This window comes from Centruroides sculpturatus, unplaced genomic scaffold (genome assembly GCF_000671375.1).
Source record: "Centruroides sculpturatus isolate CEXI.00-Female unplaced genomic scaffold, Cexi_2.0 scaffold47, whole genome shotgun sequence".
NCBI classification, from domain to species: Eukaryota; Metazoa; Arthropoda; class Arachnida; order Scorpiones; family Buthidae; genus Centruroides; species Centruroides sculpturatus.
In genome coordinates this window covers 1,221,172-1,235,319 of record NW_019384385.1, presented here as the reverse complement: position 1 = coordinate 1,235,319, position 14,148 = coordinate 1,221,172, and the positions used below count along the sequence as shown (strand labels likewise).

Sequence of the window (14,148 nt, the reverse complement as noted above, 5' to 3'; positions counted from 1 at the left end):
AGTCCTGAAGAGGACTGTTTGTATGTTTGCTAAAAGACGCAGGAGTTGCTTCGTTTCACCCTTTCGGGTTACTTACGGGCAGGACCTCGGGAAGGTGCAACTCTGCTTCCCCGTGGAAATGTAAATAAGGCGTTACAAAAGAGCTAGCTGACCAGAACACAGGTGAAAAGCGCCGAAAAAGACAGTCGAATCGCTCACGAAAAACGCACTACATAACAATGGGGCACCCTGCCCTGCAGGGATGTATTGGGGCAACATGAATTATGGCAAAGGGCTCCTGATATTTATATACAAGTGTCCCTCATGCCTCACATTCTTCTCTCTTGCCCTGTTGCCAATGCATTGGTATGGCTCTGAATGTTATCACACCTAAATTTAGCCAAATTTACTGCATTTGTTGTTTCTTTGTTCTGAAAGATGCACATCATAAACTTTAGGTAGCCAGAACTGGTAGCCTAAAGTTGGTGATATGGCTTAAGCTGCCAGATCTGCCACACAAGCAACACTTTCACACTACAATAAGTTCCTTTTTCATCTCAAGCATCAATAGTGTGAGAACTCACAGTGTGGAGCTAGGATACAAGATTCCTATCTCCTAACACCTGATGTGAGATTGGGTGTGTAAAGCCTGCTCACAAGGTCTGGGATGGTTATAATTTAATTTACAGAAAGATTGTCAAAATTTTTCTTTAGTCTATGATTCCTGACACCAGTTAGAATAAACAAGAACACATGTCCTAACTCACAATAAAAGAAATAATATGTCAAGTGGGAAGGGTTGAGTCCATTGATAGTGACCAGCATTTAAATGAATAGAGTTCTAAATTAGATTAGTTTATTCTGGTACTTTGAAACCGTGCTAGTAGTTATTAGTAGTAATTCAAACACAAATTATTATTGTATTTATTTTCAGGCACTTGGCAATTTTTATCATCAAATTTTTTTATTTAGTTGAAACAACCCAATGGATTTCAACTAAATAAAAAAATTTGATGATAAAAATTGCCAAGTGCCTGAAAATAAATACAATAATAATTTGTGTTTGAATTACTACTAGATTAGTTTATATTAAAATATTCTTTTGTTATTTAAAGATTAAATACAAAGCAAATATAACAATATTAGATTCCGAGTAAAATACCAACAGAGAGTTCACAATAACATACGTATATTACTTCTAATTGTGGAATCTGTTCCTTTTTATTGTTGAACGTTGACTCTAATTCTTCACGGTGTTGGTAGACTAGAATTCTTCTGACATAAAATAAATGGACTGGAGAAGTACTTTTACTAGAGAACTGAAGAGAGAATCTAAGAGAACCTTGATGTTAGTGACCTTGGTGAGAGAGCCTAGAGAACGGGATGTTCTCCTGTTTTATCCCTGAATTTTCTTCAATTGAGGGTCAATGTGGCACACCATGTGACAGGATCCAAGGGATCTCAGTTGTGCCACAAGATATATCAACAATGTGAGATTAGATCGTTTCCCACGATGAAGCCTGTTATCTTGACAAAACAGAAAGAAGTTGTATTTCCCTTTTTTACCAAATTTGAAAGTAAAAGAAAATTTAATGGATTTTTTAAACAAATTTTTCAAATAATAAAAATGGAATCTAAATAAATCTCCCTAAAATGTGGGTAAAAATTGGTCAGATGGTCTCCAGGTTCTCACAATATAGTAAAGCCTTCTCACTTGTTAGGCTTTGTTGCTTCCACACTTTTCTTGGATGTCATGGTTAATAATTAGGAGTTATATACATAATCAAACACAGCAAAAAAAGCATTGAAGTACTGAAATATACATGCTTAATGCAAGAGATGCTTTCACAGCGAGAGTGCAAGACAACTTGGGCACAAAACAGATTTTGTTTATCAACGTGCATTTTAATGCTGTGCATGCAATTCAAATGTAGGTGCGTTGTTCAAATTGTGGGTCATGCCCATTACCTTGTTTTAATTGCAATTTAAAAATTACCCATTAATTTACACAAAAGTTTTAAAAAAATATCTTTAAAAATTAAAAATTTTTTATTTTAATATACCCATATATTTCTTTCAACATTTTTGGAATAGACTTTTAAACTGCTATTTTTTTAAATTCTTCCTGTAACATCAACAAATCTAAATAATTCTAAATTACTGATATAATTTCCTTACTAAATATACATCTGCCTACCAGTAAAATTTCTCGAATGCTTTCTTGCTTATTACAATGCTTATTACAATTTTGTTCACTTAAACAGCTTTTACTCACTAAACGAACTACCAACACACCATTCCATGTGGCAATTATCCAGCCAACACTACATCATTCTACAGCTTTAACTCCCCTTGAGGTTCTTAAGCACTCCTATATTTAACAAGCTGTACTGGAATTTATCTGTTGGTCTGCCCAAACTTTTATTCATTTCTTATCTTTAGATGAAATTATTTCCAGATGTTCAAACAACTGTCTTTTATAGGTTGTTCCTCTGTTTTTCTATTTTCAGAGTATTTTGATTTATTTCACATCCATATGTGTTGCAATGAGCCACTGTGCCAAATTAGGATAATTATACTTTATTGCTCTTGTGTGTTCGGTTAACCTTCTCTTTAATTTTTTTTTCTCCAATATATCTGTATTTTTCTAAACAACTACATTGGAAAGAATATATGGTATTCATTTTATCCAATATACCAGTTGGTATTTCTTCATTATTTGGCTTTAGTAATTTGATAAGTCTATTAGTTTTTGTTCTGGAATTAATGTAATGCCTTCATTTTTGACAGTTGTCTTTATCCTTTGAAATATTTTAGGAATGTAAGATAGGGAAATGCTTCAGGCATATAAACTAGAAAAAAGCTCCCAGAATGGATGGCATCTCAGGAGATATGGCAAAGAGGGCCTATCAGACCATCCCCACTATATTCTTAGTGATTTACAACAAGTGTTTAAAATTTGGCTATTTCCCTAAGAAGTGGAAGGCAACCCATATTAAATTAATTCTCAAAGGCAACATTAGACAACAGACCAGGCCACAAGACTTCTGGTCCATCTTGTTGCTTTCTATTCTTGGAAAGGTGTTAGACGCTTTAATTGCAAAGAGACTACATCATCATATGGAAAATCAAGGCAGCTGTTCCACCCAAACCAACATGGGTTTAGGAAAAACAGAAGTCTGGGGATAGCCCTCTGCCAAGTTATGGGGATCATTAAAGAAGCCAAACAGAAAGACATGCATACATTAGCTGTTTCTATAGATTTCAAGGGAGCATTTGACTATGCATGGTGGCCAGTGATATTAGACTCCCTCAATAACAATAATTGCCCCAAGAACATCATTGCTTTATTTAGGAGTTTTTTACAAAACAGAACAGTGTGTATTAAAACAAGCACAACTACACTCACAAGGGCAATAAGTAGAGGCTACCCCAGGGGCCTTGCTCTGGGCCCCTATTGTGGCTGTTGGCCTATGATGGCCTCTTGAGGTTACAGGATAGTCAACCTTCCAATCAAGCAACTCCTGATGCTGACATAGTTGGCTTTGCAGATGACACACTGATTACAATGAAGCACAGAAACCAAGAGGTGCTGCAAGTTAACATGAATAAACTATTAATTTGCAAATCATACCTAAATTCAAAATTTCCAGCAAATAAAAGTCAAAAACACATATCGAATGTTTTCGGCCACTAAATTTATCAGCCTTCCTCAGGAAATATCAACTGGAAAAACCATTCTATAAATAGAACTTAGCTCTATTTTTCCAGTTGATATTTCTTGAGGAAGGCCGATAAATTTAGTGGCCGAAAACATTCTATATGTGTTTTTGACTTTTATTTGCTGGAAATTTTGAATTTAGGTGTGATTTGCGAATATTACGGTTCCAGTTTATGGTGAGTTTGTATTTAGTTTATAAACTGTTAATTAAGGTCTGTCAATAGATGGGCTGAAAATAACAAGCTTAAAATCAATATTGAAAAATGTAACTCAATAGTTTTTCTTAGGAAAAGGCCCCTAGACAAGCACCCAGCTATCAAAAGCAATGTCCAAAAATTCGGACAAGTACTGAAATAAAATATCTTGGGATCCTGATAGATAACACTCTCATGTGGAATCCCCATATTCAGAACATCAAAGAAAAAATGTACTAAACTTGCCTATTCTCTGTTCTCTATTTGTAGAAACCAATGGGGTATAAAGCACCATACTAGCAGAACAATCTACAAGTGTGCTATTGAATCAGTGGTACTCTATGGGGCTGAGATATGGGGAAAGGCAGTCACCAAGCAACAGACTAAAAGAAACATTTTATCCAACCAGTGGGCCTGCCTACTAACTGTAGCAAGAGCCTACAGAACATCACCTACCAACGCGCTCCACGTACTGGCAAACTTAGCTCCCTTAGACCTCAAAATTCTAGAAACATACTGGAAGTTTCACCTAAGTAGAAATCCTAATGGCCTCCTTACTCCTTACGTTCCATCAAGTATTAAAAACATAGCATCATACTATACAGCATAGCACAATCATTAAACACAATATGGACTATACCCACAGGCACTACAAACTGCATCCTGCCTGCAACTGGCATCCTATAAACAATATCCACACCACTACTCAAGACAATCAGCCACGGTTCAAAATCTTTAGAGATGGGTCAAATACCCCAGAAGACATAGGGTGTTCTGCAGTTATCATTGGACCGAACGAACAAAACATTTGGCAGATGGGTGCAAAGCTGGAAGGGCATTGTAGACACTGACTTTAACAAGAAAAATAAAACTTCTGTGGAAATTCTTAGTGACAGCAAGACAGCCTTATTACAAATCCACAAATTAAACACAAAATTGAACATCATTGCACAAATAACTCTCCTCCAGTGCTTATCTGTGAAAAGCCTCAAGGTCTCATTTATGTGGGCTAGGGGCCAATCTGGCATTGGGAGGAATGAGAGGGCTGATTTTCTTGCAAAGAGGGTGGCATGATCATCAATGGAACCAGTGTTTGGGGAGCTCCCCAGCTGCTGGTTTCATGAGGAACTTAAAAAACTTACCATCTTGGACTAGCAAGCCAGATGGAACAGTGACACTACTGGAAGAACTACCCATGATTTCCTGCCGGACATTGCAAGTAGGCAAAAGAGGGACTACTTCATCCCTGATTTTCACCTATCTCAAATCCTTATAGGGCACAGGAATTTCCATGCCTATCTAAGAAGATTTCTCCACAAAGGAGACGGACTATGTGACTGTTGTTCAGGTGAAGATGAAGATCCCCACCACATAATCTTCAGGTGTCCAAAGTTTAGGACACTGAAAAGACCCTCACTGAGACATTGTACAGATGTGGCCTCCATTGGGCCTGTGCCCCAAAGAACTTTTTCATGAGTAAACGGACATTAAATGCTTTAAAGAACTTCATCATGGGCATTGGAGTCATGGCCCTTTTGTTATAGGCCTTATCCCTCTCTTCACTCGGAACACCCATTGTAATCTGGCCGAGCTGGCTGTTTGGGGATTCCAGTCTTGTTACCATCCCCACTGGTTCCCGGCCATGTTGGCTGTTGGAGGACTCTTGTGTTTTGTTATATTCCCTATTCTGGTCAAGTTGGCCATCTGGGGATTCTTCACATTGTTGCTCCCCACTGTAACTTGGCCACTGAAAATTATCCTGCATGCAGGATGATTTTCAATGACACACTGACTGAATAGAAAAATTTTATTTTAATTCTTAATGACACATTTAAATGGAAGTCATAGCTCAGTGAAGGCTCTGGTACATTAAAAACAAATCTCTTGTTTGTATCTTTTTTATTACAATGCATGCGTTTACGCTCTGTGTCGCCATCTACGTGTTATGTAAGCAGTTCATATGTAAGAACATAATTCAATTAACTTCAAAACTATACGTTTTTGAAATTCATTATAACTGGATTAATTTTGATAACATATATAATAAACTTGGTAGAATCGTGTCGGCACTTGGAATAACACTATAACTTACGCTTGGCACAACACCACTGAAAGGTTGCTGACCCCTGCTTTATACTAGGGTAGTTGTACCAGTAAATGACCACTTAAGCACCTTGATAAGAAGATTTGAATATAATCACTTAATTAACAAACAGACATTTAATATAAATAGTGGTCATTGCTGGTTACCGAGAACTCGCACTGCTCATTCAAAAAGTGAATTTTTAATTTTCTGAAATATTGGTTAAAATAATGACATGATGATTTTATAATTTAAAAATCACCAGTGAATGACCATATGGCTCTAGTAGTTGACCAGCTGAGGCTAGTGAATGACTGCAAGTGACTAATAATGAATAACTAGAGTTTTAGGATACTATATGCAATTTTATACCATTGTATACTATATATGTGTTGGCAATTTTATGAAATTCACTTATTATATGTTCAGGCAATTATGTAATTTCAGATTAAGAAATTGGAATAAAAATATTAATTTTTATAAAAGGTCTTTAATTCAAAAATATCATATATACAATGTTATATTTTATTTTATTTATTTATTTATTTATTTAGTACAAGGAAAACCTTGTATGTATGGGCTATTTATACCAAAATTACAAACTGTTACGAATATCAATACAAAAAGAATAATAATAATACAACAAACAGCACGTGACAATTGGTCTGAAAAGAAAAAATTAAAAAGATAACACAAGGTTACTTTCAATATCATCCAAAATAACAATAATAATATTTATATTCTTATGAGAAAAAAAAACATGGAAGAAGAAAAATGGCAGTGAATGGTCAGAGATTACAAAACAAAATAAATAAAAAGAAAAAGAAAAAACTAAGCAATTACCTGCAAAAAATTGAATAATTATTTATAATATGCCCAAAAGCGCCAACCATAAACGTTGCCAACTATCAACACTAAGTCATCCACTTAAATAGTAAATTTACACCTCCTGGTGGTAAGCGTCTGGAAAAGAAAAGTCTCTTAAACTTAACAAATAAATAATTATCCATTTAATGTAGTTACAAAACTATAAATACAATGATATCTATTACAGTCCTGTAACAACCATTTATATGCTTGGACCAAAAAACAGTCTTCACCAAAACACTTTTGTCTGACTGCTGTCAGTGCCTTACATTCAGTTATTACATGAAAAGTGTCAAAATTAGCAGTAGTATTACAAAATTCACAGTACTCCATACATGGACTTATCATTCTTCTGATTATAATATATTGCACATAATACTGCTTGTGTAATACAAAAAGGTCTTTCTATATTCAAATGGGTTATCGACCCTCATTCATTAAAAACATCCAAATACTGTTTATTATATTTATAATTAACTGCTCTATATTTAAACTCAGTTATATAATTATTTGCCAAACTCATTAAAATATCCAATAATGTTAAATGAAATTAAGATCTCATCAGAGATCTTAATTTCATTTAACATTATTGGATATTTTATTGGATTTAACATTATTGGATATTATATGTTTATTGGATTTAACATTATCGGATCATTTCGATAGCTGGACTTCTGCAACAAAGACACAATTCGATCTCCCTATGCTACTCTTTGAGAGATTAAAAATAATTTAGCGGACACTGTAAGTTTACTAACAGACTGTTTGCGTAACCATCTTAAAAATTATTTTTTATTATATTAAAATAAAGGGGGACTCTTTGAAACTCCAAATATATAATATACGATGGAATCCATCTCTTTAGAGAATATAAATGCTTAATAAAATTAATTTGTATATTATCATCTCTATATCTCCAATCAAAGCTCCAAATTTCAGATCCATATAACACTACTGATTGAATAAATGACTCAAAAAATTTTAATTTATCTTTCCAGCATACCAATTTACCAGATAACACAAGCCTTAATAATCCTACCAATTCCGAAAGTCACTTTACTGTGAATATACTTTAAATGTTTTAAAAAACTCCCATTAGACTGGAAAACTACACCCAGATACTAGAGAGGTTGAGGCGCACGTTTCAAACGTGTAAACGTGTACGTGTGACGTTCGGTGCCGCTTTCCCGTAAGCTGAAAAGTTTGACGATGGTGTTTGAAATGTCGAGCGTGATTCCACCGACTATCCAAACGCCATTGTCAAACTTTTAGGCTTACGGAAAAGCGGCGCCGAACGTCACACGTACACGTTTACATGTTTAAAATGTGCGCCTCAACCTCTCTACTTATACTCATCAACTACTTCTATTTTGAGATTTTGTAAAAACCAATTCTCATTATTAGAATGTTTTCCTCCATTTCAAAATACCATTATTTTAGATTTTTCAATGTTAACAGAAAGTTTTAGCTCCTGTAGTGTGTATCCTAAAAGGTCAATCATTCTCTGTAGACCTATAGGCGAAACTGCCGTAACAACCAAATCATCTGCATATGTCAAGATTTTCACATCTGTTCCCAAAAGATCAATACCCACCAAATTAGAGTTATTCAGTTTACTTATAAGTGGATATAGATATATGTTGAAGAGTATTGGGCTCAATACACAACCTTGTTTTACATCTTTTAACGAGAAAAAAAGATTAGTCGTACCCTCCCTAGTAGACACGCATGACTCTGTATTAGTATATAACTGAATCAAAAAATTTACAAATTTATAGCTCAACCCAATCTTCAAAAGTTGACTCCACAAAAGATGTCTATTCAACGAATCAAATGCCGAGGTCAAATCAATGAAAAAGACATAAAGTTTACCTCGTTTCTTCTTTAAAGACTTCTGTATTAAGGCATATAAAACAAAAATATTGCCCATTGTCAAAAAGCCAGACCGGAAAACAACCTGGAAATCTGAAAATATTTCAAACTTATTTAACCAAGATACCAAACGCATACATAAAATTTTACAAAAGACTTTAGAAATTGTCAGTAGTAACGAAATTGTTCTATAATTATCAGGTAAATCTCTAAGTTTCTTTTTAAATATAGAAATAATCTTACATATCTGCCAGTCTGAAAGAATCATCCCTGATTGATAAACATTATTAAACAGACCTACCATATATCAAATCAGATCTGGGCAATTCTTATATAGTTCCACCAGTATCCCATCAATACCTGGAGCAGTACCATTTTTCATAGTAGCTAGAATCTTTTGACTTCCTGTTCTGTTATCTCCGTATCCAACAACTCGTCCTGCCAATTCATACACCAATTATATACAGACATATCCGGTAAATATTTACTAGAATGAAATTTCTTTGAAAAAAAAGCTACCCAATCAAGATCTGGAAGCTCCCTGTATTTACTCCTAACAAAGAAATTAATGAATCGCCAGAACTGTTTACTATCAACAGATGCCAAATTCTTATTGATCTGCAAAAAAGCTTTTTCTTAGCTCTACATAAATTGCGAGTCACATTACGTTCTTTAACAAAATTCTTCACAGCAACACTATTTCCAATCTTTGCTCGTCTCCATCCTGTTCAATGCCTGATTTCTTCTTGCAATACTCAACTTACAATCTGTATCAAACCACACAAAATTAGAAAATCCAACTGGCCTTTAATACTAGTCTGAAAATGAAGATTTAATGAGTCAAACGTTAATACTGACTGACTCTGAATTGCACACAATAGTTCCCTTTACTTATAATTTACCTTCTTACTACTTTCTTCCCTCCAAAAAATTCTCTCACTCATAGACCTCTTAAATGATTTTCGAATTTTCGTTTTTAGATTTACAATCTAAAACTGGACTTATTGGAAAATGATTACTATATACAAGGTGTGGCAATTAAATTCCAGGACTGGGGTAATAAAAGGACACAAAGAACATATAGTGAAAAACTATTTTAATATGTTTCGAAAGTAATTCCCCTGGAGGGCAATGCACTTCTCACAATGCTTGTACAAGTTCTTGAAACACTCGGCAAAGTCATTTCCGTTGACAGCTCTCAATTCCTTAGTCACATTGCACTGTATGTCCTCCAGATCGTCGAATCTTCGTCTCTTCAATGTGATTTTGATTTTCGGAAACAAAAAGTAGTTGCAAGGCGACAAATCTGGTTAGTATGGAGGGTGGTTCAACTCCACAATGCCATGTTTGGCCAAAAACTCATTGACAACAGTTGCAGTGTGCGGGCGGGCATTGGCGTGCAACAGTACCCAACTTCCTCTTGCTGCAAACTAGGCCTAACCTGATGAGTTGTCTCCAGATTGATACCGGTTGTCTCCGCTATCATCCAAATAGACATTTAACGGTCATATCGCAGCAAGTCTCTGATTTTTTCAATGTTTTCTGGTGTTTGAACTGATTGAGGTTGTCCAGGGCGAGCATTGTTCTCAAGGTCTTCCCGACTATCCATGAAATGCACAAACCACTCAAAACCACGAGAGTGGGATAGGACATCATTCCCATAAACTAGCTTGATGAGGGCATAAGTCTCTGTTGCACTTTTACCCAACTTGCAACAAAACTTAATGTTTGCTTTTTGTTCCATGACAGAAACGTGACAGCACTTTCTCACAGCAATATGTGAATGGAGTACAGAGAAAGAATGAGTTACGAGACCTGAACAAATCTATGCAGACAAGTAGCCAGATGGTTTAACTATTATAACAAGCTTAGACAAGTTTCTGCATGCTGTCACTGCAGTGCTACAGACTAGTCCTGGAATTAAATTGTCACACCTTGTACTTTATCTAATACAGAAAACCTTGTTACAATAGATGATCGATTTAACTTAACCAAAGCCAAATCAATTACAGAGGAGTATATATCACCCACGTATGTATAATAATCTTTAGACATAGATGAGCCTATACCGTTTAAAATAATATATCCCTCATCTTCACAAAAATCCAACACCAATCTTCCATGATTATTTATTAATGTATCTTGTGATAACCTCAACATCCAATTCTGATCAAAATCATCATTATAATCATAAATCCATTCCTGTAGTTCTACCCCAATGTGAGCATTAAAATCGCCAATTAAAAAATCTATCTTATAACAACTAACCAACATAACTACCTCTGTCCAAATAATATTCCATAATGCAGGTCTTATATACATAAAACAGAAAGAAATTACTGTAGGCCCTACTGTCAATTCCACAACAATCCAATGCCTATCTTTTTCCAAAATATTCACTTTCCAAGACTTGGACAATAACAACATTCAGCCACCAATACAGTGACCTCTATCAGCCTCTCGATAACCTGCCTCCCAAAAAATAGAAAATTTATCCGTATTTTGAAAATCAGGAATAGCAGACCTGCCATCCCACCACGTTTCCATTAAAAAAATTATATCAAAAGTATACAAAAAATTCCAAAAAGAGATAGGCTTATTTACAATAGCTTCACAACTCCATGAAAGTACCGATGTACCTACTCCCAGTCAAGTTGGCATTTGTTCTTCCATTTTCTTAGAAACTATATTATATTTATAAATTTTACTATCAACTTTAACTGCATTTCTATTATTTAGATAAGTAATTGAAGCACACAACCTTTTTTTTTCTCTAGCAAAATCATTAATTATTTTCCTTATGTGTCTAGTTAAAGGAGGGAGGTCATCCATTATAAATATCTTAGTCGTTTTTAATTTAAATGTCACTCTTCTAATCTTACATTTATCACCATAGTCCAAAAAACTACAGTAAATCAACCTAGTTCTATCTTTCTGTTGTTGACCCAATCTGTAGCACTGCTCTAAACTAACATTATCAACACTTAATTTATTTTGAAAAAATTCCAATACTACATCTTTAACCTGCAAGTTATCATTTTCCGACTCAGGTAAACCAGAAATTATTAAATTATTACGCCTTAAGAAACACTCAAACCGCTCCTGACTTAATGTAAACCCGGCCATTTTGTTTTTCAAGTCTATTTTATTATCCGATAGAACTGTGCCAGTATCATATGCAAATTTTTTCTCTAAATCTTCTAATCTAGTTTCTAGATTAACAATAGTTTCATCTAAATTTTCTACCCAGGAGTAAATTCTATCAATTTTAGCAATCATTCCTTCCAGTTTTGTATTCTGCTTTAAATTTAGCTGAATAAATAATGATATCCCATCCTTAATATCAAGTTCTCCCTGAAGTAACTCCAAGATACTCATCTCCTCCAATAGGTCAGGATGAAAAATCTTAGATCTACTATCTGACTGACTTACTGGTGAATAAGTCTTCCTTTTAGACCAGATAAAACAAACCAGTGAGCTTACCTGCAAAAAATTGAATAATTATTTATAATACGCCCAAAAGCGTCGACCATGAACGCTGCCAACTATCAATACTAAGTTGTTCACTTAAATAGTAAATTAACACCTCCTGGTGGTAAGCATCTGCAAAAAATTGAATAATTATTTATAATACACCCAAAAGTGCCGACCATGAACGCTGCCCTATACAATGTTATAAAAATTATCAGTTTGATAATCCATACAAAAATGTGTTTCACAGATAGGCAATATTGCAGCAATAATTTTATAAATTTATCTAATTGTTATCATATGCAATGGCTTCCTTGAAATCTGATAACAAATTAAGTGGAATCTCATTTTCTATCATTTGCAGTGCACATTTATATAGTTCTCTATAATTAATTGATAAATCAGGTTTATTTTTCAAAAACAATTCCTTATGCCTAGCAGAAATACATTTTGAATAAACCACCCTATTTGGATCAAAAGGAAACAAACCCATGTTGAATTGTTTTCGATTTCAAAGCTTTCTTGTAAGCTTTAAAGAATAAAGCTGCAATATTAGTTTTAGAAACTCATTTTGATGATTGTCGTTTGTGTTTTCTGACATTTCTCTACTGACATTTAAGCTGTCGAAAAATTGCAACATCACAAGGCTGGATAATAATAGTTGCATTTGGCAACAAAAAGGGAGAATTCTTTTCTCAACAAAAATTATAGAGTTTTTCATTTATATGGGATTTATGTCCATCAAGAAGCAATAATATAGGAAACTGGATATTCTTATCCAGAAACCAGGGGTAGAAGACATTTGCAACATATTCATAAAATGTGGGCACTTATCCATCCTGAATCACTTCTGCCTACAGCCAAGCCTAAATCTGCAATATGCCTTGGAATCCTCTCATATGGAAACACTATCATAGGATCCCCTGACTGGTCACTTGCAGAAAAATTAGACAAAATTCTGATACACTGTTTTTCTTGTCCTGATGCAATGTTATAAAAATTCTTATATGCTTTAGGTCCCAGAAGTTTGCCAGTTTTTGGACAAAATAACATCCCTGTTTCATCCTTACCTCATGTAGTGATATAACTCAAGATGTAAAGAAATTATGCAAAGATTATCTTATTTATAACATAATCCTTGCATAATTTCTTTACAGCTCATTTTTTATACTCAAATGTCATTGGGTTTAACATGTTCACGGCATTACAAGGCACATGTGACTTGTATGGACATGTCTAGTTAGGGCTACAGACATAATTGCTTGTTTTTCCGTGGGGCGGCGCATATGTTTTGATAACATAATTCTACAAACATCATACTTTGTATATTGATATTATTTTATTAGGTGCAATAAAATATATTTAATAGTACGAGGCACAGGTGACTCATGCTGCCCTGTATTAAAATAGACTATGAGTCACGGGTGACTCTTAATGCTCAGCATCTGCCTAAATGTTTATCTAGTGATGCCATGAACGTGTTAAATAAATTCCTCTGAAATTGCTTGACCAATTTGATATGCATGTCAAGTCCAGGTTGACGAATGTCATAAGCATAAGAAGAAATGAAACTAGTCTTCCAGCAATGGGTGATTATGGTTGCTTATAATGGTCTTGTCTTTATGTTGATGTCACAATTCTACTAAATGTTCAGGTTATCTGTGCGTGCAATCAAACAAGTAGAAAATTTTAACCAATGAAATTGTAAAATTTTTGAAAATGCAAAGTACAAAATTATAGAGCACATGGGAAGGAAAGCATGAGGTTCAAATAAAGTGTAAAGTTTTGACAAAGATATACATTTATTTTGTAACATTTTCATCAATTGTAATGTCAACATGTTTTGGGTAACATTGTCTCTTAACAAATAGAAATTTTGATAACCTAATTTAGTTAGAAAAGTGTGNTGGTCTTGTCTTTATGTTGATGTCACAATTCTACTAAATGTTCAGGTTATCTGT

General features: G+C 34.4%; 1 protein-coding gene across 1 annotated transcript; it reads right to left on the bottom strand.

Moving 5' to 3' along the window:
- Positions 1-11,365: 11,365 nt before the first annotated feature.
- LOC111618028 lies at positions 11,366-12,094 on the bottom strand. Its single transcript, XM_023359448.1, has one exon. The coding sequence runs from the start codon at positions 12,092-12,094 to the stop codon at positions 11,366-11,368; it is 729 nt and encodes a 242-aa protein (XP_023215216.1).
- Between the last annotated feature and the right edge of the window lie 2,054 nt (positions 12,095-14,148).